The 27,998-nt window shown below is 36.4% G+C and overlaps 1 protein-coding gene across 1 annotated transcript in view; it reads left to right on the top strand.

The window, feature by feature from the left end:
• The window catches only part of na (sodium leak channel non-selective protein na), a 228,890-nt gene that overhangs the window by 37,910 nt on the left and 162,982 nt on the right, over positions 1–27,998 (top strand). Inside the window, exon 5 of the mRNA XM_089091203.1 lies at positions 5,023–5,151. Coding sequence (XP_088947329.1) covers positions 5,023–5,151 — 129 coding nt within the window. The remainder of the gene's footprint in view (positions 1–5,022; positions 5,152–27,998) is intronic.

Here is a 27,998-nt window from a genome sequence, read left to right on the forward strand (position 1 = left end):
ATTAACGCTAACAAAGGATTTATTGAAGGTAACAAGGCTGAAAAAATTTGCCTGATTTTCAAAAAAAGGAGAACATACCCTCTAAAAGTCATAGAATCTTAATGAGAATCAACCGTCAGGTTCAGCATATCATTGAACCCTACTGTAGAGGTTTTAAGCTCCTATCTGAAAAGATGTGGATTTTGTATTTTTTGCCATAACCGATCACGGATGCGTGTTTCTTTGTATTTTTTTTTTGTGCTCGTCGTATTGACCCAGTGGTCCTAGAATATCGGGTGACGGCTCATACGAACGGAAATTAAAAGTTCTAGTGCCCTTTTTAAGCGACCAAAAATATTGGAGGGCAACTAGGCCCCGTCTCACGGCAGTTTTTTCAAAATTATCCGATCAAAATTTTGAGATAGACATTTTTCAGCCTATTTAAAAGGCCGAATAAATGTATCTTTTGAGATTTCATACCCCCACAGCTTCTGGGGAAAGTTTTCTACAGGTGCGATTTTCCACGGGGACAATTTGTCCTGGGTAGTCGAGTTTTAAGGGGGTAAATTTTTCAGGGTAAATTTTACACCGGTGAAATTTGTCAGAATTTCTATGCAAGATTCTTCTTATGTCTTTCTTTCTCTTTCTCGATCCAATCTTACGTGTGGAAATGTTAAGGGCGAGTATATGGGGTAAATATACACCAGTATTTAATTGGCTAGAGCCGTAGTTCTCAAACTTATTTGGACACTGTACCCCTTTTTACCCTCAAAACATTTTTTGCATCCTTTCTCAGTTACCGGTACTAAGTAAACTATAGTTAAAATATAAATAAAATTGCCACTCTTAGAGTTAAAAGGGTGTTTTATTTTTTTTGTTGGCTGGCCGTATACCCCCTAAGAAATTTTGCGTACCCCCAAGGGGTACGTCTATTACAATTTGAGAGCCACTGGTCTAGAGAATAAATCGGTCAGGAGAAGGGGGTTTTCCGTGGAGGTGTAGCCAAATTTCCTGGCATTATTTAAAACAATCAGAAATTAAATAAAAAACAAGTTTTTTCAACACAAAGTATGGAGCAACACTAAAACGTAAAACGAACGGAAAGTATTGCATATATGAGGAGGTTTGCTCCTCCACAACACCTCGGTCTTTAGGGCTAAAGTTTGAATTCTGTCCCAATTCTTTAAGAATGACCTTTAAAACACAATGTTGTTTTAAACAGAACAGTAAGAAGATTTTTTAAAAGTGCTATGAAACATTAGCGTAAAGAGCGAGGTGTTGAGGAGGAGAAACCCCCCTCATATATTAATAACTTCTGTTCGTTTTAAGTTTTAGTGTTGCTCCTTACTTTTGTTGAAAAAAGCTTTTTTTTTTAACTTAATCTTATCGTTTAGAGCCACTCTATCGTCGATTGCTGAACACTCACGAATTTAAAAAGAGGTGAAATATGTCTATTTGTTAATCTTTAGGGAAAATTTGATGATGAAAGTTTTAAGTTTAAAGGTCTAATTTATTATTATCTAATTAAAAAAGGTTTTATTTATTATTATCTAATTAAAAAAGGTCTTATTTATTATTATCTAATTAATTATGACGACCAAAGTCTTTGATAAATCCTGATGCACCTAGACTATTATGATCCAAGAAAACCTTCTGATCACTAAAGTTTGCTCCCTAAATTATGCTCAAACAACTGAAAAAAGAGTGAAAAGTATATAAATTTATTTGGTTTAAGAGGAGAGGGTAAGACGGGTCTGGGAAAAGACCGTGTTTCGGGTGCCCCGACTTAGTGATCCTGAGCTTTAACGAGTAAAGAGGAAGATATGTAAAATGTCTATACATATGAAGTTAGAGGAGGGGAGAATCGTTTAAGCTCATTTTTTCTGATTTAGTTAGTTTATCCACAAAGACCAAAAATTAGAGAGACTTCGATTCACGGAATTGATCAAACACCATGTTTTGAGAATCAGCTGATTTTAAATCAGCTGATTTTAAAATCAGCTGATTTTATTTGAGACAGTTGAATGATCATCTACCATCCCAAAGAGAAATACACCTTAAATTGGCTGTTTACATTATTCCGCAGTCCTCAACCACCAGATGTGAATAATAATAATAATAATTAATTTTTAACCCACATCATATACAAAAATGATAATTGTGGAGAATAACGCAAAAAGTAGATAATACACTGCATACATGAGTACATAAAACTTAAAAACTTCACAAGAGCAGAGTAACCAATGAAAAGAAAAATATTCAAGATACGAAACACACACGCAAAAAAAAAAAAATAGAAAAAAAGACAATACAGCAGACCAGGACTTAATGGAGCATTAATAATTATGGAGAATTAATAATTTAGAACTTCATGTTTAAAATATTTGAATACTATCTGTTCATGAATATAACGAATTTAAAATACTATTGAATATAATAAAAAAAAAACTTCAAACAACAAAAAAATAACAAAAACCGCAGCAAACAACTAAGGCCACTGTTGGCCGATACTTATATGTAGACTGGGTAATTTGCCGGCAATTTCCGTAATCTTTGACCCAGTATCCGGAAGACCGTAAACAGACATGAGATTCCGATTTCTATACCATGGAGGCAGATACAATAGAAAGTGGGAAAACCGGAAATAATATGAAAAAACTGATCTGATGTCTTTTTGGTGTAAAAAAGGGTAAATTCCGAACAGAAACAAAACAGAGTGATCTGTAAAAACCGACTATAATTTAGCAAGAGACTTCCTATTGTATCGACCTCGATTTGCAACAATTTTAGAATAACTTAGCTAAATTTTCTTCTTGCAATCAGCAACGACGAGCATTCGGAAAGATTTTAGTATTTTACTAACGTTGATACCCAGCACCGGAAAGAAGGAACCGAAGGGACTGAAAAGACTAGAGGGCTCATATTATTACTATTAAATGTGAGACATTCACACTTTGATAGACTTAGAGAAAGTCCAATGGTATGAAGTTTAGATGTTATTATTGAAACAGACAATGAAAGCCCCTTTTTAGTCATGCTGATTAAAAGGATATCATCTGCATAAGCAAGATAAGAGATGTTAACGGAATTAAGAATGAAAGTGGATGGGATAGAAGAAAGAACAGATGATATACAGAATTTAAAAATAGAAGGAGAAAGGACAGCACCCTGCCGGACCCCACGCCGCACTGGAATTTAGCTTTCGGAAACACTCATGTCCGTTTTAATCCGTAAAAAAAGGATTTGAATATAAATTTCTTAGAAGAAAAATTACCGAAATGTTAATACTGTGAGTAAAAAGGGAAAAATAGTTCGGGAATGGGCAACGGTATCAAAGGCCTTGGGGAGATCCCAGACGCATAAATGTAACTCGAATCCATTTTTAGTCGCCTCAGTAAGAGGATTCGCCAAAACTCGATGTGCTTGCTGGCAACCTACTCCAGCTGAAAACCCGATCTGGTTTTCAGTGAAATATGCGGAAGAGTTAACTAAAAAGAGGTGAAGATACTCGAAAATTTCACTTATATTACAGGAAACCGTTATTGGCTTGTAAGATGCACACTCAATCGGAATTTTTCCTTTTTTCAAAATTGAGGCAACTGTTCCGCACAAAATACTTTCAGGCACAACCGAGGTACATAAACCCATTTGGAAAAGAAGTTATAGATGTTGGGCAAGAGCTGGACAGTCAATTTTTAGGTGTTGGCACTTATGCCATCACCATCAGTAGAACACTTAACTTGAGCTTCTTTATAGGTAGTACCACCGAAGATAAATGAACTGGGAGGATCTGTTTCTGGCGGAGTTAGGTAGGAAACGCAAAATTAAGAAGCTTCATAAAAGTTGCATAAACGAGATGGTTTACGGTGTTAAAAATCTGATCATAATATTTGCACCAATCAGCAGGGCTAACTGGGGTACTCGTTTGAAAAAAGAAAAAGAAGAACCTTTTTGCAATATAAATTACTTGTCGGGAACTTACAAACTTACAGATTTTGCAGACCGTAAACACTTTTTATAGTCTGGTTTAGTTTTCTGTTTAAGCTCAGGTACTACGCCGTTAAGTAGCCATCCGCAAGAAACCCATATATGCAGCAAAATTTTGGCTTTATTTTTCACTGTTTTTAGATCTGGGTCCCACGACCATCCCAAATTCCGCGCATTAAATTTTATACATTCCTCGGGAATTGCCACTCTTTCGGCTTCCTTCATACAGGATATAATATCAAAATTTCCATGAATGAATCGTGGAAAGTTTTTTTGCCATGGCTATCTTGAAGGTTTGATCTGATACAAGATGAGACTTTAGAAAAACCTAGAGATTTCCAAGGTGGCTGGTGAATGGCTGTTGCTCATAAAAAAGGCACTTAGGTAAGAACAATGATACCTGTATTCATTCATACTCTTTTCCCCGGCCACTTCGTATAGAAGGAGGGTCATAGAAACTTGGAGATGGCTCACACGATTGGAATTCAAAATTCCAGTAGCCTTTTTGGAGCTTAATTAGATTAGATTAAACTGTTTGTATCCATTAAAAGGTTTGTATAGATTAAAGTGTATGTGACCAAAGAATCCATTCAATCTGATGAGACAGAGGAAAATACTTTGGAAGTGTATCTCACTTTACCAAGTCAGTCTTGCAGTCTGAACTGTGCTAAGGATTTCTTAAAGCGATCATTGACTGATTTACCACTGACTCAATAGAGACAGTTGTTCAGTAAATCGTAAGAAAATCAAAGGTAGACTGAAGAAAAATCACTATAATTTAAATTAGCTAATGTCAAGTCTCTTTTTGCTGTTTTCTTCTGTTTCAAGACTTTAAAACAAAGATTCGGCTTCGCAAAGCTCTCACTAGTAGCTTTTTATGTTTTTCTTTGGAGGTTACATGAAATTTAAAAATTATACTTTTTCCAACTAAGAGTGACAAAAATAAAGTCCTTAAACACGCTTAGATTGGGGCCTGTTGTGTCACTTCAATAAGTTACAATTTATTGTGTTCCTTCTACAAAATGACAACTTCTTCATATTTTTTCATTTTTTTAGACGGTCTTCACAGCAGATTTACAATGTAACTCTGTTTTTCACCTTTTTCATGTCCTTATATGGGATACTTGGAGTGCAGTTCTTTGGAGAGCTCCGTCAGCACTGTGTCAAAAATGGAACGGATCCATCGTAAGTTTTGCATTTTTCATGAGATGTCTAACTAAATTGATGTCCAAGACTTATTTTGGTAATAGTAGCATATAATAGTAGTGGGGGCTTTATGGTCTGAACACGCCCATAAGGGTTAAACTATTAAAGCTACTAGCCCTTTAATAGATTAAATAAAAAAACAAGTTTTTTAAACTCAAAGTAAGGAGCGACATTAAAACTTAAAACAAACAGAAATTATTCCGTATATGAAAGGGGCTGTCCCCTCCTCAACGCCTCGCTCTTTACGCTAAAGTTTTTTATTGTTAAAAAACAATAATAAGAGCTGTGAGAAAGTCAAACTTTAGCGTAAAGAGCAAGGTGCGGAGGAGGGGACAGCCTCTTTCATATACGGAATAATTTCTGTTCGTTTTAAGTTTTAATATTGCTCCTTACTTTCAGTTTAAAAAACTTGTTTTTTTATTTAATTTCTGATCGTTTTTTAGTTAATGCAGCTTTTATTTTGGCTCACCGTCACTGAATAAGTAAACAAAATTTTTATAAAAATTTTACTTTTCTTCTGCTAAATGGCTGCCTCTAAATTTGGTTCTGACATAATTTACAAATTAACTTACGTAAGGAACTTCTATATTCGTATATTTTTATTCTGGCAAAAAATACAAAGTTGCAGATTTTTGCAGATATGAGCTTGAAATCTATGTAAAAGGGTTTTCTGATACGCTGAATCTGACGGTGTGGTTTTCATTAAAATTCTTTCACTTGTAGGGGATGTTTCCTCCCTCTTTCCAAAATCAGGTATATTTTCTCAGGCTCGTAGCCTTTGATGAGTAATACTAAACTTAATAAAATTTATATATTTAGAATCAGCATTATAAGCCCATTCTTTTGATCCATTTATTGACATCAAAATTCCGTTTTTAAAAGTTTCGATTACTATTGAGTGTATCGCTTGTTTTTTTTATTATTTTTTTTTATTACGTATATGGTATTCCGTATATGAGGGGGTTCTCCCCTTAGTCAATACCACGCTCTTTACGTTAAAAGTTAAAATTTTGTTTAATTCACAAACCCCTGAATCACAAATGCCGTTTAATTAGAATAGATAGCTCTTTTGAAAGCACTAAAAAAAATGTAGCGTAAAGAGCGAGGTATTGACTTGGGGGCGAACCCCCTCATATACGTAATAATTTCTGTTCGTTTTAAGTTCTAATGTTGCTTCTTACTTTCAGTTGAAAAAACTTGTTTTTTTAAATTTAATTTCTGATCGTTTTTTAAATAATGCTTGGAAATCCGGCGCTCCCTTCATAAAAATGTCCCTTTCCCCAAAGAATCATCCTCGACGGAAAGATTCTCCCGAATAGCCCCTCCTCCAGCCCCACCCCCCACCAGAAAAAAATCCTTCCTGAAAATGTCTGTATACTTCCCGATAACCAATACAATATAAAAGTAATGGGCAAAGTTCATAACTTGCAGCCCTTCAATTGGGAACAGTGGGGGATTAAGTCATCCTAAAAGACATATTTAATAGATTTTTGACTATGCTGAACAAAATGGCTATCTCAAAATTTTAATTGGGTTACTTTGGGGAAAAAATGAGCGTGGGAGGGGGCCTAGTTGCCTCCATTTTTTTGGTCACTGCAAAAGGGCACTAGAAATTTTAATTTCCGTTCAAATGAGCCCTCCTACGATATTCTAGGACCACTGGGTCAATAAAATTACCACTGAGGAAAAGAAAAAAAAACAAATAAACCTGCATCCGTGATCTTTCTTCTGGCACAAAATGGAAAATTCCACATTTTTGTAGATAGGAGCTTGAAACCTCTACGGTAGGGTTCTCTGATACGCTGAATATGATGGTGTGCTTTTCATTAAGGTTCTATAACTTTTAGGGGATCTTTTCCCCCTTTTTTTTGAAAATCCGCCAAATTTGCTCTGGCACGTAACTTTTGATGGGTAAGATTAAACTTGATGAAACTTATATATTTGAAATCAGAATTAAAATATGATTCTTTTGATGTATCTATTGGTGTCAAAATTCTGTTTTTTAGAGTTTCGCAATACTATAGTGCACGTGTACAGTACACCTACGTAATGGGTATCGTTTTCTAAGGCAACCATTGGAAGGTTTTTAATGGCACACATAGGAAGTTTTGAAAGGAACCCATAGGAATATTTAAAGTCAGCCCTATCCCTAATTTCAAAGTCAGCCCTATCCCTAATTTTATAGTCAGACCTGCTGTTTAAAGTCAGCCCTATCTCTGGATTCCATGAGAGCCTTATCTCTGCTTTTTAAAGACATCCCTATCACTTCATTCCGCGGCAGCTAGCAGGTACATGCTAAATAGTGGGGAATGTTTTCTAAGGCAGCCAAAGAAAGATTTTTAAAGGCATACATAGAAAGTTCTTTAAAGGCACACATAGGAAGTTTTTTTTAAAGAAAACAATAGAGAGGTTTTTCAAAGCAGCCATAGGAAGTTTTCTAAGCCAGCCATAGGAAAGTTTTTAAAAGGAAACATAGTAAGTTTTTAAAGATACCCATGGGAGAGTTTTTAAAGACACACACTGGACCGTTTTCTAAGAGAAATAGGTGCATGTTACCTAATAGGGTTCGGTTGTTAAGTAATAGGGAGTGTTTTCTTGAAGACATTGTTTAAGATGTTTCAAGAAATTTCAAGACGTTTCAAGACGTTTTTATTAGGCTCTTCTCTCCAAGACATTTTCTTCATTATGTCTTTAGTTCTCACGTACTAGGGAATATTTACCAGTGTTGAGAATGACGTAATCACGCGTGTTAAGCTAGACCTCAGGGATCCATGGGGAATCCGCACTTGTAACTGAGGAGGAAACACACGTGGAGTGCTACGTAATGACAATGCAAACTTGGGGTCTCATAATACTTTAAAAGATTTTATTTTCTTTCAAGACGTTTTTTTCTCAGGGATCCGTTATATTCCAAAGATTTTTGTCTGCTTTAGGATTCGAAAGAGATTCCCCTTAATGGTACGACAAGTTGACCACCTGAACCGAGAAAGCCTTTCTAATATTTTGATTTGGGAAATAGATGCTATGAAATAGCCTATTTGAGGCACGGTGAATTCCCTATCCTGCATTCTAGAACAATTGAACTGATCGCTAGTTTCAACCCTTTCCACATGAGGAATCAAACATCACAATACTATTATTTTTTGCTCCATTTGATAAACCTATGTATTACTGCGTTATTAATTTTTAACATGATGTAGACAGGTTCAGTTAGCTATTCAATAAATGAAACGTTGCGTAGCATTAGTTCCAGATATTTCATTGCGTAGATGTTTACATTTTGAAGTTTTATCCTGGAACAAGAAATCTAAGAAGGCACAGGCTTTTGTACATACAAAATTTATTGATGAAAAACGTTATAGAATCATGAAATCAAAGAAAAAGCAGTTAAAACTCAGAAAATGGAAAAACAAAGCGTGAAGAAGCTTATAAAGGATATTATATAAGCAAAAAGAACCAGAAAATCACAGAAAAAGTAGTTCAAACTCAACAAATGAAAAAAAAAACAGGAAAAAATCTGATATAGGATAAAACAAAAGCAAAACATGTGTGAATTCTAGAAAGGAGTGGGTTCTAGTAAGCAATTCGAGGGAGGGTGGGCCAGAGGGTTGTTATCCATAGGCAGCGCAAACACGCTGCCTAAGTAAAGAACGATGTTGGCACAATGTATTATTTGTTTTACACTTTGTATCGAAGGCGTATTCGTAGAAACTTCGAAAAGGGCTCATTCTATTGGAAATTGGAGTGACTAGTGCCCTTTTAATAGTCGAAAGTGATTGGAAGGCAACTAGCCTTCCCCCACGCCCACCATTCCCCCAAACACAACCAATCAAAATTTGAGATAGCCATTTTGTTCAGCGTAGTTGATTTCCAGATAGAAAATGTGTTTTTGAGGACGACACCCCCCGACAACCCTCAGGGCATTGGTTTTAAGTTATGCCCTTAGAGAATATAAGAACGATGTTGGCACAATGTATTATTTAGTATTTGTTTTCCCGTTAAAGAAGGGCACTTCGTATTGAAGAAGTTGTCGTAGAAACTTCGAAAAGGACTCATTCAATTGGAAATTGGAGTGGTTTGTGCCCTATTTAATAGTTGAAAGTGATTGGAAGGCAACTAACACCCCTTCCACGCCCAGTATTTCAAGAAACACATCCAAGCAAAATTTTGAGATAGTCATTTTGTTCAGCGTAGTTGATTTCCAGATAGAAATTATACTTTTGAGGAAGACTCCCCCACAGCCTTCAGGGCAAGGGTTGTAAGTTATGCCCTGGGGGTATATAAGGTTATTATAGAAGGTGTTGTCGCAGAAACTTCAAAAAATGGTCATTCGATTGGAAATTTAAATGGCTAGTGCTCTTTTTAATAGTCATAAGTTGCCATAGAAACTTTGAAAAGGGCTCACTCAATTGGAAATTGGAGTGGCTTGCACCCTTTTTAGTAGTCGAAAGGGATTGGAAGGCAACTAACACCCCTTTCACGCCCACCATTTTAGAAATACATCCAAGCAAAATTTTGAGAGAGCCATTTGTTCAGCGCAGATAGAAATTACGTTTTTGAGGAGGACTCCCCTAGAGTCCTCAGGGCAAGGGTTGTAATTTATGCCCTGGGGTATATTAGGTTTTTATAGAAGGCGTTGTCGTAGAAACTTCAAAAAATGGTCATTCGATTGGAAATTTAAAGAGCTATAGCCCTTTTTAATAGTCGAAAGTGATTGGAGGGCAACTAACCCCCTCTCACGCCCACCATTTCCCCAAAACACATCCAATCAAAATTTTGAATAGCTATTTTGTTTAACTTAGTTTTAAGTTCTGGAAATTAGGTCTTTGAGGATGACAGCCCCCCACAGCCCTCAGGGCAAGGGTTGTAAACCATGCCCTGGGGACATATAAGGTTTTTATAGAACGCGTTGTCGTAGAAACTTCAAAAAGGGCTCATTCAATTGGAAATTGAAATGGCTAGTGCCCTTTTTAATAGTCAAAAGTGATTGGAAGGCAACTAACACCCCTTCCTTGCCCACCATTTCCCCTAACACATCCAATCAAAGTTTTGAGATACCCATTTTGTTCCACGCAGTTCAAAGTTCATTAAATTATACATTTCAGCAGGACACTCCCCCAGAGTCTTCAGTGCAAGGGTTTTAAGTTATGCCTTGGGGGCACATAAGTTTTTATTGAAATCTTTGTCGTAGAAACTTCAAAAAGGACTCATTCGATTGGAAATTTACAGGTCTAGAGCCCTTTTTAATAGTCGAAAGTGATTTGAGGACAAATAACCCCCCTCTCACGCCCACCTTCTCCCGAGACACATCCGATAAAATTTTTTAGATAGCCATTTTGTTCAGCGCTGTTGATTTCTAGATATATATTATGATTTTGAGGAGGACAATCCCTCGAAGTCCTCGGGGCGCGGCTTGTAAGCTATATCCAGGAGGCAAATAAAATTCTTATAGAACGTGTTATTGTAGAAACTTCAAAAAGGGCTCATTCGTTTGGAAACTGAAATGGCTAGTGCCCTTTTTAATAGTCGAAAGTGATTGGAAGGAAACTAACACCCCTTCCATGCCAACCACTTCCCCTAACATATCCAATCAAAATTTGAAATAGCCATTTTGTTCCACGCAGTTTAAAGTTCAAGAAATTATACCTTTGAGAAGGAAACTCCCCCCACAGTATTCAGGCAAGGGCTATAAGTTACTTCCTGAGGGCATATAAGGTTTATATAGAAATCTTTGTCGTAGAAACTAGAAAAAGGGCTCATGCGATTGTAAATTCAAAGGGCTAGTGCACTTTTAATAGTCAAAAGTGATTTGAGGACAACTAACCCCCCTCTGACGCCCACTTTTACCCCAAACACATCTAATCAAAATTTTTAGATAGCCATTTTATTAAACGTAGTCGAAAGCTTTGGAAACTAGGTTCTTAAGGATGACAAACCCTCTCCCACCCCCCACAACCCTCAGGGCACGGGTTGTATGTTATGCCCTGGGGGCATGTAAGGTTTTTATAGAAAGTGATGTTGTAAAAATATCAAAAAGGGATCTTTCAATTGGAAATGGAAAGGGCTAATGGCCTTTTATCAGTCAAATCTTATTGAAGGGCAACTAACCCCCCCCCTTCACGCCCACCATTTCCCCAAACACATCAGTAGAGATGCCTCAGGAGGTCCGGGCGGGAGTCCATATATGGGCATAGAACCACGTGGTTTATGGTTTTTCTCAGTGAGAATGAAAAAACAGTATTTTTCTCACTTGAAAAAACAGGAATTTTCTCACATTTATGGCTGTTTTTATGGTTTTTGTCAGTGAAAATGAAAAAACAGGAACTTTCTCACATTTATGTTTGTTTTATGGTTTTTGTCAGTGAGAATGGAAAAACAGGAACTTTCTCACTTTCATGGATTATTGAGTCATTAATTAAATTGTTTCCGGGCAAGGTTAATTAATGTCTGACAGATGACGTCAAGTTAATTAATGTCATGGATGTATTTCCAAAGAGAATGTTTCCGGGGCAAAGTTTAGATCACACATGACAGATGATGTCATGATTGATTGATTGACATTAAAGGGGAATTAATTTGTTGTTTCTAAAGAGAATTGATTCACGAGAGGGGAATTAATTTGTTGTTTCTAAAGAGAACTGTCTCCGAGCGAATGTTTAGATCTTAGCGATGAATTGTTTTAGCGCGAGAATCAGGTTTCTTAGTAATTTGAAATGTGTCAGCGCAGAGATGCCAAAACAAAAGGAACACGCTGAAATTACGTTTAGGGATGATTTGGGCGAAACCGCTTTAACCATTTTAGGGAATTATTTCGGCGAAACAGTTAGAGACATTTTAAAAGATGATTTTAGAAGAGAATTTAAGGGTGAAACTCTGTGGTCGTTATAATACACAAGTTGTATTTTAACAGTGTCGTGAGGTCCCCTACCCCAACCCCAAAGGGTTCCGATCCCCCTACCCCAACCCCAAAGGGTTCTAATCCCCCTACCCCAACCCTGAAGGAAGCCCCGGTCCTCAAAGGTCCCCCTAGCTCCCAAAGGGCCCCCGGATCCCCAAATGCCCTCCCCGGGCCCCCAAACGCCCTCCCCCACGGTCCTCAAAGGTCCCCCAGGCTCCCAAAGGGCACTCGGACCCCCAAAGGCCCTCCCCAGGCCCCCAGAGGCCCTCCGCCAGCCCCCAATGGTCCCCCAGGCTCCCAAAGGACCACCCAGCCCTAAAGTGCCCCCCAGACCCCCAAAGGACCCCCAGCATCCCAAAGGCCCCTGAGCCCCCATTTTTTAATACTTTTTATGGCTTTATTATATCTTTTCAGAACAAGTTATTTTCTTAATGTCTATCCTAAACCCATTTTACAAGTTGAAGTACCCATCCTTTTCACCTACAACTTTACTATACTGATTTTTGAATGATCCAACACCAAGCGATATTTTTCAAAAGGCATTTCAGAACAAGTTATTTTCTTAATGTCCCTTCTAAACCTATTTTCCAACTTGAAGTACCCATCCTTCTCACCCACAACTTTACTTTACTGGTTCCTGAATGCTCCAACACCCAGCAATACTTTTCAATGGCATTTAAGAACATGTTCTTTACTTAATATAAGTCCTAACCAAATTTTTCAGGTTGAAGTACCCATCCTTTTCACCCACAACATTACTTTACAACTTTTAAATGCCACAACACCCCGAACTACTTTTCAAGGCATTTCACCACAAGTTCTATTATTAATATCCCTCCTTAACCCATTTTAAAAGTTGAAGTACCAATCCTTTTCACCAACAACTTTACTTTACAGCTTTTGAATGCCCCAACACCTAGCAATACTTTTCAAAAGGCATTTCAGAACAAGTTCCTTTCTTAATATCCCTCCTAAACCCATTTTACAAGTTTAAGTACCCATACTTTTCACCCACAACTTTACTTTACAGCTTTTTGAAAGCCCCAACAGCAAGCAATACTTTTCAAAAGGTATTTCAGAACAAGTTCTTTTCTTAATGTCCCTCCTAAACCCATTTTACAAGTTTAAGTACCCATACTTTTCACCCACAACTTTACTTTACAGCTTTTTGAATGCTCCAACAGCAAGCAATACTTTTCAAAAGGCATTTCAGAACAAGTCATTTTCTTTATGTCCCTTCTAAACCTATTTTCCAACTTGAAGTACTTATCTTTTTCCACACGTCTTTACTTTCCGACTTTTTGCATACCACAACACCAAGCAATACTTTTCAAATGGCATTTCAGAACCAGTTCCTCTCATAATCTCCCTCCTAAACCCATTTTACAAGTTGAAGTACCCATCCTTTTCACCCACAACTTTACATTACAGCTTTTTGAATGCCCCAACTCCAAGCAATACTTTTCAAAAGGCATTTCAGAACAAGTTATTTTCTTAATGTCCCTTCTAAACCTATTTTCCAACTTGAAGTACCCATCCTTCTCACCCACAACTTTACTTTACAGCTTTTGAATGCCCCAACACCAAGCAATACTTTTAAAAAGGCATTTCATAACAAGGTATTTACTTAATATCCCTCCTAAACCAGGTTTCCCACGTGATGGACCAGTCCTTTTCACCCACAACTTTACTTTACTGCTTACTGAATGGTCCAACACTAAGAAATCCTTTTTAATGGCATATCAGAACAGGTTCGTTACTTAATATCACTCCTAAACCCATTTTACAAGTTGAAGTACCCATCCTTTTCACCCACAACATTACTTTACAGCTCTTGAATGCCACAACACCAAGCAATACTTTTCAATGCATTTCACAACAAGTTCTTTTCTTAATGTCCCTCCTAAACCCATTTTAAAAGTTGAAGTAACCATCCTTTTCAACCCACAACTTTACTTTACAGCTTTTGAATGCCCCAACACCTAGCAATACTTTTCAAAAGGCATTTCAGAACCAGTTCCTTTCTTAATATCCCTCCTAAACCCTTTTTACAAGTTGAAGTACCCATCCTTTTCACACACAACATTACTTTACAGCTCTTGAAGGCCACAACACCAAGCAATACTTTTCAATGCATTTCAGAACAAGTTCTTTTCTTAATGTCCCTCCTAAACCCGTTTTAAAAGTTTAAATACCCATACTTTTCACCCACAACTTTACTTTACAGCTTTTTGAATGCCCCAACAGCAAGCAATGCTTTTCAATGAACATTTTAGAACTATTAATTTTCTCAATTTCCCTCTAAAGCCTATTTTCCCACTTGAAGTACTTATCTTTTTCTACACATCTTTAATTTATGACTTTTTGCGTACGACAACACCATGAAATACTTTTCAAAAGAAACTTCAGAACAAGTTTTTTCTTTCATGTCATTCATATACCAATTTTACAAGTTGAAGTACCCATCCTTTTCACCCACAACTGTACTATAAGACTTTTCGAATACCCCGACATCAAGCAATACTTTTCAAAAGGCTTTATTATATCTTTTCAGAACAAGTTCTTTACGTAAATTTCTTCCTAAACCCATTTTACAAGTTAAAGTACTTATCTTTTCACCCACAACTTTACTATACTCCTTCTTGAATGCTCCAACACCAAGCAATGCTTTTCAAATGGCATTTCAGAACAAGTCCTTTTCTCAATGTCCTTCCTAAACCTATTTTCCAACTTGAAGTTCCAATCCTTTTCACCCACAACTTTACATTCAAGCTTTTTGGATACCTCAACACCAAGAAATACTTTTCAAAAGGCATTTCAGAACAAGTTCCTTTCTTAATATCACTCCTAACCCCATTTTACAAGTTGAAGTACCCATCCTTTTCACCCACAACTTTACATTACAGCTTTTTGGTTACCTCAACACCAAGCAATACTTTTCAAAAGGCATTTCAGAACAAGTTATTTTCTTAATGTCCCTCCTAAGCCCATTTTACAAGTTGAAGTACCCACCCTTTTCACCCTCAACTTTACTATACTGCCTTTTTGAATGCCCCAACACCAAGCAATACTTTTAAAATGTCATTTCAGAACAATTTCTTTTCTTAATTTTCTTCATTAATCCGTTTTACAATCTTAAATACCCATCCTTTTCACCCTCAACTTTACATTACGGCTTTTTGAATGCTCGAAATAAACCTAAAACTTTTAAAATTACATTTCAGAAACATTACTTTTATAATAGTCACTCCTAAAACCATTGTACAAGTTGAAGTACCCATACTTTTCACACACTACATTACTTTACAGCTCTTGAAGACCACAACACCAAGCAATACTTTTCAATGCATTTCACAACAAGTTCTTTTCTTAATGTCCCTCCTAAACCCATTTTACAAGATGAAGTACCCATCCTTTTCAACCCACAACTTTACTTTACAGCTTTTGAATGCCCCAACACCTAACAATACTTTTCAAAAGGCATTTCTGAACCAGTTCCTTTCTTAATGCCACTCCTAAACCCATTTTACAAGTTGAAGCACCCATACTTTTCACCCACGACTTTACTCTACTGCATTTTTCAATGCTCCAACACCAAGCAATACTTTTCAAATGGCATTTCATAACAAGTTATTTTCTCAATGTCCTTCCTAAACCCATTTTACAAGTTGAAGTTCCCATCCTTTTCACCCACAACTTTACTTTACAGCTTTTTGAATGCCCCAACTCCAAGCAATACTTTTCAAAAGGCATTTCAGAACCAGTTCCTTTTCTTAATTTCCCTCATAAAACCTTTTACAAATTGAAGTACCCATCATTTTCAAACACAACTTTACTTTACAGTCTTTTGAATGCGCCAACAAAAAGCAATACTTTTCAAATACATTTCAGAACAAGTTTTTTTCATAATGTCCATCCTAAACCCATTTTAAAAGTTGAAGTGCCCATCCTTTTCACCCACAACTTTACTTTACAGCTTTTTGAATGCCCAACATCAAGCAATACTTTTCAAAGGCATTTCAGAACTAGTTTGTTTTTTAGTGACCGTCCTAAACCCATTTTACAAATTGAAGTACCCATCCTTTTTCACCCACAACTTTACTTTACAGCTTTTTGATTGCTCCAACACCAAGCAATACTTTTCAAAGGGCATTTCACACTAAGTTCTGTTCTTAATGTCCCTCCTAAACCCATTTTACAAGTTGAAGTACCCATCCTTTACACCCACAACCTTACTTTACAGCTTTTTGAATGCCCCAACACCAAGCAATACTTTTCAAAAGACATTTCACAACAAGTTCCTTTCTTAATATCACTCCTAAGCCCATTTTACAAATTGAAGTACCCATCCTTTTTCACCCACAACATTACTTTACAGCTTTTTGAATGCACCAACACCAAGCAATACTTTTCAAAGGCATTTCAGAACAAGTTCCTTTCTTAATGTTCCTCCTAAACCCATTTTACAAGCTGAAGTACTCATCCTTTTCACCATAACTTTAGTATACTACTTTTTGAATGCTCCAACACCATGCAATTCTTCTCAAATGACATATCAGGAGCTAATTTTCTCATTGATGTGAAGAAAAGTTCAAGTTCTTTTCCTAACTATCCATATGAAAAGAAATAAGTTACAGATCAATTCTATTTTTCAAGAAAAAATAAAAATTTTCCACTCCAGTTAAGATTTTTCTAAAGGAGATGGAAAAATTTAAAATTACTGTTCTGAATTTTTCATAGAAGATACAAAACGTTATCGATTGATCAAGAAAAGTTAACTCAAGTATGAATTTTACTAAAGAACTTGCAGTTCAATTCTAATTTCTCTAGAGTCAAATATAAATCTTCCTCTGCGGTTCATTATTTCACAAAAAAACAAAGAAATTTAAAGTTCTCCTCTGAATTTTCTTAGAGAAAAGAAAAGTTATAGTTCAATTCTAATTTTTTTTTAAATAAAATAAAAAATCTCCAACTTTTTAATAAACGTTTCAAGCGCTTAACATGTTAACGTTTCCTAAGATAATAGAAATATAACAAAGTAATGCATAAAATATTTTTATTGAAGTAACAACATAAAAATATGTTACAGACATTATTTTACATTATTAACATCATTGAACAGCAATGAACATTCTAAATCTGTTCCATAAAATAATTAATCGAGTTCCCGCTCTCTTAATACTAGAGTTACTCGCTTCTCTTAGTTCATAACCACTAGAATAATCATTCATCCATTTTGAGTCATATACAATTTCCACTGGGAATGTCACCTACTGATTCAATACACGTTTCATCCTTGGTATTATTTGATTCATTGACTATATGATCAATAGTAGTAATAATTCTCACTTGTGCTTCATTTTCCAATCAATTTGTCATTATATTCATTAGTAATATTGTCTGCCAATGCTCTTTTTATTTTACCAGCAATTTCACTGTCTATTATCACATTATTTTTACAGAGGCAGCAGTTTTGGCACGTTGACAAGACATGATTTATAATGTTGGTGCAGCAGTAGGCTCTTCTTTTCTTTACTGATTTCATTCGAATGCTAACACCGGAAAGATGACAATAAGATCTATCAACTTCTAACATGTTACCAGAACCATTAGTTAGAAGTTACCCATCTTCATCGACAATTATTTTTAAGTTGGCATTCTCTTTGAGCACTAACTTCTCTGGAAATGATACTTTCGCATATCCACCGTTAGAATGATGAAAATTCTTGACTACTCCAAAGGACTTTAACTCCTCACTGTCGTGACAACGTAGGCACACATTCCCAATAAGATCTCAACTACTACTTGTCCCATAGTTCTAATATATCTCATTGTCAGCATTCAAGGCAACATTGACTCTCTCATGTTCACACTCTTTTTTTGAATAATTTATTTTCACGTCTTTTTTAAAAATATGTTTAGGTGTTTATCCCTCCAATGGTAAAAAATGACTGATTTAACGCACGTAATAAACTCGATAGTCTCGATAACCTACCATGGAGTACCACTGGGAAAGCCGCTCCCAATGTAAGAGCAACCATAGAGTACATTTGCTACACCCGCATGCATGCATAGTGAGAAAAACACAAAGTCGACCTGGGGGGATTTTCCGATGAGTATGGTTAGGTTAGGTTAGACTAGATTAAGTTAGGTTAGATTAGGTTAGGTAAAGTCAGGTTAGGTAAGTTAGGTTAGGTTAGCTAAGTTAGGCTAGGTTAGCTAGTAAACATCTCTCCATGTTTAAGTTAGGTTAGGTTAGGCTAGATTAAGTTATGTTAGGTTAAGTTAGGTTAGGTTAGCCTGCGTACGCGCGAATACGTTGGCTAACCTAACCTAACTTAACCTAACATAACTTAATCTAGCCTAACCTAACCTAACTTAAAATGGAGAGATGTTTACTAGCTAACCTAGCCTAACTTAGCTAACCTTACCTAACTTACCTAACCTGACTTTACCTAACCTAATCTAACCTAACTTAATCTAGTCTAACCTAACCTAACCACCATACTCGCCGGAAAATCCCCCCAGGTTGACTTTGTATTTTTCTCACTATGCATGCTTGCGGGTGTAGCAAACGTACTCTATGGTTGCTCTTATATTGGGAGCGGCTTTCCCAGTGGTACTCCATGGTAGGTTATCGAGACTATCGAGTTTATTATGTGCGTTAAATCAGTCATTTTTTACCATTGGAGAGATAAACACCTAAACATATTTTTAAAAAAGACGTGAAAATGAATTATTCGAAGAAAGTGTGTGCACATGATAAAGTCATTGTTGCCTTGAATGCTGACAAAGAGATATATTTGAATTATGGGACAAGTAGTAGTGGAGATCTTATTGGGAATGTGTGCCTACGTTGTCATGACAGTGAGGAGTTAAATTCCTTTGGAGCAGTCAAGAATTTTCATCATTCAAAAGGTGGATATGTGAAGTATCATTTCCAGAGAAGTTAGTGCTCAAAGAGAATGCCAACTTAAAAATAATAGTCGATGAAGATGGGCAACTTCTAGCTAATGGTTCTGGTAACATGTTAGCTGTTGATAGATCTTATTGTCATCTTTCCGGTGTTAGGATTCGAATGAAATCAGTAAAGAAAAGAAGAGCCTACTGCTGCACCAACATTATAAATCATATCTTGTCAACGTGCCAAAACTGCTGCCTCTGTAAAAATATTGTGATAATAGACAGTGATATTGCTGGTAAAATAAAAAGAGCATTGGCAGACAATATTACTAATGAATATATTGACAAATTGATTGGAAAATGAAGAACAGGTGAGAATTATTACCACTATTGATCATATAGTCAATGAATCAAATAATACCTAGGATGAAACGTGTATTGAATCAGTAGGTGACATTCCCAGTGGAAATTGTATATGATTCAAAATGGATGAATGATTATTCTAGTGGTTATGAACTAAGAGAAGCGAGTAACTCTAGTATCAAGAGAGAGAAAACTCGATAAATTATTTTATGGAACAGATTCAGAATGTTCAATGCTGTTCAATGATGTTAATAATGTTAAATAATGTCTGTAACATATTTTTATGTTGTTACTTCAATAAAAATATTTTATGCATTACTTTGTTATATTTCTATTATCTTAGGAAATGTTAGCATGTTAGGCGCTTAGAATGTTTATTAAAAAGTTGGAGATTTTTATTTTCTTTGAAAAAAAAAAAAATTGAACTATAACTTTTTCTTTTCTCTACAAAAGTTCAGAGGAGAAATTTAAATTTCTTTGTGTTTTTGTGAAATTATGAACTGCAGAGGAAGATTTTTATTTTTCTTTGGAGAAATTAGAATTGAACTGTAAGTTCTTTAGTAAAATTCAGACTTGAGTTAACTTTTCATGATCAACGTATAACTTTTTGTATCTTCTATGAAAAATTTAGAACAGTAATTTTAAATTTTTCCATCTCCTTGAGAAAAATCTTAACTGGAGTGGAAAATTTTTATTTTTTCTTGAAAAATAGAATTGATCTCTAACTTATTTCTTTTCATATGGATGGTTAGAAAAAGAACTTGAACTTTTCTTCACATCAATGAGAAAATTATCTCCTGATTTCTCATTTGAAAATTATTTCATGGTGTTGGAGCATTCAAAAAAGTAGTATACTAAAGTTATGGTGAAAAAGATGAGTACTTCAACTTGAAAATGGGTTTAGGAGGAACATTAAGAAAAGAACTTGTTCTGAAATGCCTTTGAAAAGTATTGCTTGGTCTTGGAGCAATCAAAAAGCTGTAAAGTAAAGTTGTGGGTGATAAAGGATCTGTACTTCAATTTGTAAAATGGGTTTAGGAGTGATATTAAGAAAGTAACTTGTTGTGAAATGTCTTTTGAAAAGTATTGCTTGGTGTTGGAGCATTCAAAAAGCTGTAAAGTAAGGTTGCGGGTGTAAAGGATGGGTACTTCAACTTGTAAAATGGGTTTAGGAGGGACATTAAGAAAAGAAATTAGTGTGAAATGCCCTTTGAAAAGTATTGCTTGGTGTTGGAGCAATCAAAAAGCCGTAAAGTAAAGTTGTGGGTGAAAAAGGATGGGTACTTCAATTTGTAAAATGGGTTTAGGACGGTCATTAAGAAACAAACTAGTTCTGAAATGCCTTTGAAAAGTATTGCTTGATGTTGGGCATTCAAAAAGCTGTAAAGTCAAGTTGTGGGTGAAAAGGATGGGCACTTCAACTTGTAAAATGGGTTTAGGATGGACATTATGAAAATAACTTGTTCTGAAATGTATTTGAAAAGTATTGCTTGGTGTTGGCGCATTCAAAAGACTGTAAAGTAAAGTTGTGTGTGAAAAGGATGGGTACTTCAATTTGTAAAATGTTTTATGAAGGATATTAAGAAAAGGAACTGGTTCTGAAATGCCTTTTGAATAGTATTGCTTGGAGTTGGGTCATTCAAAAAGCTGTAAAGTAAAGTTGTTGGTGAAAAGGATGGGAACTTCAACTGTCAATATGGGTCTAGCAGGGACATTAAGAAAATAACTTGTTCTGAAATGTCATTTGAAAAGTATTGCTTGGTGTTGGAGCATTCAAAAATGCAGTATAGTAAAGTCGTGGGTGAAAAGTATGGGTACTTCAACTTGTAAAATGGGTTTGGGAGTGGCATTAAGAAATGAACTGGTTCTGAAATGCCTTTTGAAAAGTATTGTTAGGTGTTGGGGCATTCAAAAGCTGTAAAGTAAAGTTGTGGGTTGAAAAGGATGGGTACTTCATCATGTAAAATGGGCGTAGGAGGGATATTAGGAAAAGAACTTGTTGTGAAATGCATTGAAAAGTATTGCTTGGTGTTGTGGTCTTCAAGAGCTGTAAAGTAATGTTGTGTGTGAAAAGGATGGGTACTTCAATTTGTAAAAGGGTTTTATGAGGGACATTCAGAGAGGAACTGGTTCTGAAATGCCTTTTGAAAAGTATTGCTTGGTTTTGGGGCATTCAAAAAGCTGTAAAGTAAAGTTGTGGGTGAAAAGGATGGGAACTTCAACTTGTAAAATGGGTTTAGGAAGGACATTAAGAAAATAACTTGCTCTGAAATGCCATTTGAAAAGTATTGCTTGGTATTGGAGCATTCAAAAAGGCAGTATAGTAAAGTTGTGGGTGAAAAGGGTGGGTACTTCAACTTGTAAAATGGGTTTTGGAGGGACATTATGAAAATAACTTGTTCTGAAATGCCATTTGAAAAGTATTGCTATGTGTTGGGTATTCAAAAGCTGTAAAGTAATGTTGTGGGTTGAAAAGGATGGGTACTTCAACTTGTAAAATGGGTTTAGGAGGGACATTAAGAAAAGAACTTGTTGCGAAATGCATTGAAAAGTATTGCTTGGTGTTGTGGCCTTCAAGAGCTGTGAAGTAATGGTGTGTGTGAAAAGGATGGGTACTTCAATTTATAAAATGGGCTTAGGAGTAACATTAAGAAAAGGAACTGGTTGTGAAATGCCTTTTGAAAAGTATTGCTTGGAGTTGGGGCATTCAAAAAGCTTTTAAGTAAAGTTGTGGGTGAAAAGGATGGGAACTTCAACTTGTAAAATGGGTTTAGGAAGGACATTAAGAAAATAACTTGTTCTGAAATGCCATTTGAAAAGTATTGCTTGGTGTTGGAGCATTCAAAAGCTGTAAAGTAAAGTTGTGGGTGAAAAGTATGGGTACCTCAACTTGTAAAATGGGTTTAGGAGGGACATTAAGAAAAGAACTTGTTCTGAAATGCCATTTGAAAAGTATTGTTTGGTGCTGGGGCATTCAAAAGCTGTAAAGTAAAGTTGTGGGTTGAAAAGGATGGGTACTTCAACTTGTAAAATGGGTTTAGGAGGGACATTATGCAAATAACTGTTTTTGAAATGCCTTTGAAAAGTATTGTTGGGTGGTGGAGCATTCAAAAAGTAGTATAGTAAAGTTTTGGGTGAAAGGATGAGTACTTCAAGTTGTAAAATGGGCTTAGGAGGGACATTAAGAAAATAACTTGTTCTGAAATGCCTTTTGAAAAGTATTGCTTGGTGTTGAGGCATCCAAAAAGCTGTAATGTAAAGTTGTGGGTGAAAAGGATGGGTACTTCAATTTGTAAAATGGGCTTAGGAGGGAAATTAAGAAAGGAACTTGTTCTGAAATACCTTTTGAAAAGTATTTCTTGGTGTTGAGGTATCCAAAAAGCTTGAATGTAAAGTTGTGGGTGAAAAGGATTGGAACTTCAAGTTGGAAAATAGGTTTAGGAAGGACATTGAGAAAAGGATTTGTTCTGAAATGCCATTTGAAAAGTATTGCTTGGTGTTGGAGCATTCAAGAAGGAGTATAGTAATGTTCTGGGTGAAAAGATAAGTACTTTAACTTGTAAAATGGGTCTAGAAAGACAATTACATGAATAGCTTGTTCTAAAAAGGTATAATAACGCCTTTTAAAAACTATCGCTTTAGATTGGGGTATTCGAAAAGCTTTATACTACAGTGGTGAGTGAAAAGTATGGGTACCTTAACTTGTAAAATTGGTCTTTGAATGATATGAAGAAAGAAACTTGTTCTGAAATGTCTTTTGAAAAGTATTTCTTGGTGTTGTGGTATGCAAAAAGTCGGAAAGTAAAGACGTGTGGAAAAAGATAAGTACTTCAAGTTGGAAAATAGGTTTTGAAGGGACATTGAGAAAAGAACTAGTTCTGAAATGCCCTTTGAAAAGTATTGCTTGCTGTTGGGGCATTCAAAAAGCTGTAAAGTAAAGTTGTGGGTGAAAAGAATGGGTACTTCAACTTGTAAAATGGGTTTAGGAGGGACATTAAAAAAAGAACTTGTTCTGAAATGCATTGAAAAGTATTGCTTGGTGTTGTGGCCTTCAAGAGCTGTAAAGTAATGTTGTGTGTGAAAAGGATGGGTACTTCAACTTGTAAAAAGGGTTTAGGAGGGATATTAAGAAAGGAACTGGTTCTGAAATGCCTTTTGAAAAGTATTGGTAGGTTTTGGGGCATTCAAAAGCTGTAAAGTAAAGTTGTGGGTTGAAAAGGATGGGTACTTCAACTTGTAAAATGGGTTTAGGAGGGACATTAAGAAAAGAACTTGTTGTGAAATGCATTGAAAAGTATTGCTTGGTGTTGTGGCATTCAAGAGCTGTAAAGTAATGTTGTGGGTGAAAAGGATGGGTACTTCAACTTGTAAAATGAGGTTAGGAGTGATATTACGTAACGAACCTGTTCTGAAATGCCATTGAAAAGTATTGCTGGGTGTTGGAGCATTCAGGAAGCAGTAAAGTAAAGTTGTGGGTGAAAAGGATGGGAACTTCAAGTTGGAAAATGGGTTTAGGAGGGACATTAAGAGAGTAACTGGTTCTGAAATGCCTTTTGAAAAATATTTCTTGGTGTTGGGGCATTCAAAAGCTGTAAAGTAAAGTTGTGGGTGAGAAGGATGGGTACTTCAAGTTGGAAAATTGGTTTAGAAGGGAAATTAAGAAAATAACTTGTTCTGAAATGCCTTTTGAAAAGTATTGCTTGGAGTTGGGGCATTCAATAAGCTGTAAAGTAAAGTTTTGGGTGAAAAGGATGAGTACTTCAACTTGTAAAATGGGTTTAGGAGGGACATTATGAGAGGAACTGGTTCTGAAATGCCTTTTGAAAAGTATTGCTTGGTGTTGTGGTATGCAAAAAGTCGGAAAGTAAAGACGTGTGGAAAAAGATAAGTACTTCAAGTTGGAAAATAGGTTTAGAAGGGACATAAAGAAAATAACTTGTTCTGAAATGCCTTTTGAAAAGTATTGCTTGCTGCTGGAGCATTCAAAAAGCTATAAAGTAAAGTTGTGGGTGAAAAGTATGGGTACTTAAACTTGTAAAATGGGTTTAGGAGGGACATTAAGAAAAGAACTTGTTCTGAAATGCAATTTGAAAAGTATTGCTTGCTGTTGGGGCATTCAAAAAGCTGTAAAGTAAAGTTGTGGGTGAAAAGTATGGGTACTTCAACTTGTAAAATGGGTTTAGGAGGGATATTAAGAAAGGAACTTGTTCTGAAATGCCTTTTGAAAAGTATTGCTAGGTGTTGGGGCATTCAAAAGCTTTAAAGTAAAGTTGTGGGTTGAAAAGGATGGGTACTTCAACTTGTAAAATAGGTTTAGGAGGGATATTAAGAAAAGAACTTGTTGTGAAATGCATTGAAAAGTATTGCTGGGTGTTGTGGCATTCAAGAGCTGTAAAGTAATGTTGTGGGTGAAAAGGATGGGTACTTCAACTTGAAAAATTGGGTTAGGAGTGATATTACGTAAATAACTTGTTCTGAAATGCCATTGAAAAGTATTGCTGGGTGTTGGAGCTTTCAAGAAGCAGTAAAGTAAAGTTGTGGGTGAGAAGGATGGGTACTTCAAGTTGGAAAATAGGTTTAGAAGGGACATTAAGAAAATAACTTGTTCTGAAATGCCTTTTGAAAAGTATTGCTTGGTGTTGGATCATTCAAAAATCATTATAGTAAAGTTGTGGGTGAAAAGGATGGGTACTTCAACTTGTAAAATGGGTTTAGGATGGACATTAAGAAAATAACTTGTTCTGAAAAGATATAATAAAGCCATAAAAAGTATTAAGAAAAAGGGGCTCAGGGGCCTTTGGGATGCTGGGGGTCCTTTGGGGGTCGGGGGGGGCCTTTTAGGGCTGGGTGGTCCTGTGGGAGCCTGGGGGACCTTTGGGGGCTTGGGGAGGGCCTTTGGGGGCCGGGGAGGGCCTTTGGGGGTCCGGGGGCCCTTTGGGAGCCTGGGGGACCTTTGAGGACCGGGGGGAGGGCCTTTGGGGGCCCGGGGAGGGCGTTTGGGGATCCGGGGACCCTTTGGGAGCTTGGGGGACCGTTGAGGACCGGGGCTTCCTTCGGGGTTGGAGTAGGGGGATTGGAACCCTTTGGGGTTGGGGTAGGGGGATCGGAACCCTTTGGGGTTGGGGTAGGGGACCACACGACACTGTTAAAATACAACTTGTGTATTATAACGACCACAGAGTTTCATCCTTAAATTCTCTTCTAAAATCATCTTTTAAAATGTCTCTAACTGTTTCGCCGAAATAATTCCCTAAAATAGTTAAAACGGTTTCGCCCAAATCATCCCTAAACGTAATTTCAGCGTGTTCCTTTTGTTTTGGCATCTCTGCGCTGACACATTTCAAATTATTAAGAAACCTGATTCCCGCGCTAAAACAATTCATCGCTAAGATCTAAACATTCGCTCGGAGACAGTTCTCTTTAGAAACAACAAATTAATTCCCCTCTCGTGAATCAATTCTCTTTAGAAATAACAAATTAACTCCCCTTTAATGTCAATCAATCAATCATGACATCATCTGTCATGTGTGATCTAAACTTTGCCCCGGAAACATTCTCTTTGGAAATACATCAATGACATTAATTAACTTGACGTCATCTGTCAGACATTAATTAACCTTGCCCGGAAACAATTTGATTAATGAATCAATAATCCATGAAAGTGAGAAAGTTCCTGTTTTTCCATTCTCACTGACAAAAGCCATAAAACAGACATAAATGTGAGAAAATTCCTGTTTTTCATTCTCACTGACAAAAACCATAAAAACATCCATCAATGTGAGAAAATTTCTGTTTTTTCAAGTGAGAAAAATACTGTTTTTCCATTCTCACTTACAAAAACCATAAACCACGTGGTTCTATGCCCATATATGGACTCCCGCCCGGACCTCCTGAGGCATCTCTACTCACATCCAATGAAAATTTTGAGATATCTATTTTGTTCAATGTAGTCGAAAGTTCTGGAAATTAAGTATTTTAGGATGATAATCCCCTCTGAGCCCTCAGTGTAAGGATTGTAAGTTATGCCCTGGGGGAATAAAAGGTTTGTGTAGAAAGTTGTTGTGGAAATTTCAAAAAGGGCTCATTTGTTTGGAAATTGAAATTGATCTTTTTAATAGTCGACAGTGAGTGAAGAATAATTGACCCCCCTCCCATACCCACCATTTCCCCAAACACATTCAATCAAGGTTTAGAGATCAAAGTTCTCAAAATTATGTATTTAAGGATTCTAAAACCTCCAGGGAATAGGTTGTAAGTTATGCCCTGGGGGCATATAAGATTTTTATAGTTATAGTTGTCGTAAAACTTCAAAAGGGGCTCATTCAACTGGGAATTGAGAGAGCTAGTGCCCTTTTAATGGTCGAAAGTGATTGGAGGTTAACTAACCACCCTCTCACGTGCACCATTCCCCTAAACACATCCAATGAAAATTTTCAGATAGCTATTGTGTTCAACGTAGTAGAAGTTCTGGAAATCAGTTCTTTGAGGGTGACAAACCCTCCCTACCCCCTCCCTCGACCATCAGGGCAAGGGGTGGAAACTATGCCAAGAGGGCATATAAGGTTTTTATTGAAAGCGTTGTCGTAGAAACTGCCAGAAGGGCTCATTCTATTGCTATTTGAAATGGTTAGTGCTCTTTTTAATAAATGAATGAATGTGCAAATGAATTTCCATTGTCAGTTTAATATACATATACTGATATTTAGTAATCAGAATTTTGATATTATTTGATTTACTAAAGTTATAAAAGTAAAAACATTTATATTTTTTCAGTAAAGTGCAAATTATGTTCTGGCCTTGGGAAGGCATAGGGGTTTTGAGCACAACTTATGTTAATTTATGCTCGTTTTGAGTTTGACTCGGGTATTTATCTCTTTTGAATCCTAAAGTAGACAAAAAAGTTTGGAATACAATGGTTCCCTGAGAAAAAACGTCTTGAAAGAACATAAAATCTCTTAAAGTATTATGTGACAACCCACGTGTGCATTGTCATTACATAACACTCCACGTGTTTGCACTCCTCATTTACATGCGGGAGTCCCCCACAGACCCCTGAAGTCTAGGATGGCACGCGTGACTGCCTAAACCTAGACACTGTTAAACATTCCCTATTATGTAAGAACTAAAAAAATCACGAAGAAAAATATCTTGAAGAAAAATACCTTAAAAACGTCTCTAAAAGTCTTTAAACAACGTTTTGAAATGTCTTGGAACGTTTTGAAGAATGTCTTGAAGAAAACACTCCCTATTACGTAACAGCCGAACCCTACTAGGTAACAGCTGCATCTCTTAGAAAACATTCCTATGCGTGTCTTTAAAAACTTTCCTATTGCTGCCTTTAAAAACTTTCCTATTGCTGCCTTTAATAGCTTCTTATGGCTGCCTTTAAAAGCTTCCTATGGCTGCCTTGAAAAAACTTCCTATGAGAGCCTTTAAAAACCTTCCTGTGGCTGTCTTAGAAAACATTCCTTATTGCACACCATGCATCTGCTGGCTGTCACAGAATGATGGGATAGGGATGTCGTAAAAAAGAACGGGTAGGGCTCTCATGGAATACAGGGATAGGACTGACTTTAAAAAGCATGACTGACTTTTAATTACGGGATAATGATCACCTTAAAAACTTCCTATGGCTGCCTCTAAAAACCTCCTATGTCTGCCT

This window comes from Artemia sp. Qi Xiang Cuo, chromosome 6, assembly GCF_049724085.1.
Source record: "Artemia sp. Qi Xiang Cuo chromosome 6, ASM4972408v1, whole genome shotgun sequence".
NCBI classification, from domain to species: domain Eukaryota; kingdom Metazoa; phylum Arthropoda; class Branchiopoda; order Anostraca; family Artemiidae; genus Artemia; species Artemia sp. Qi Xiang Cuo.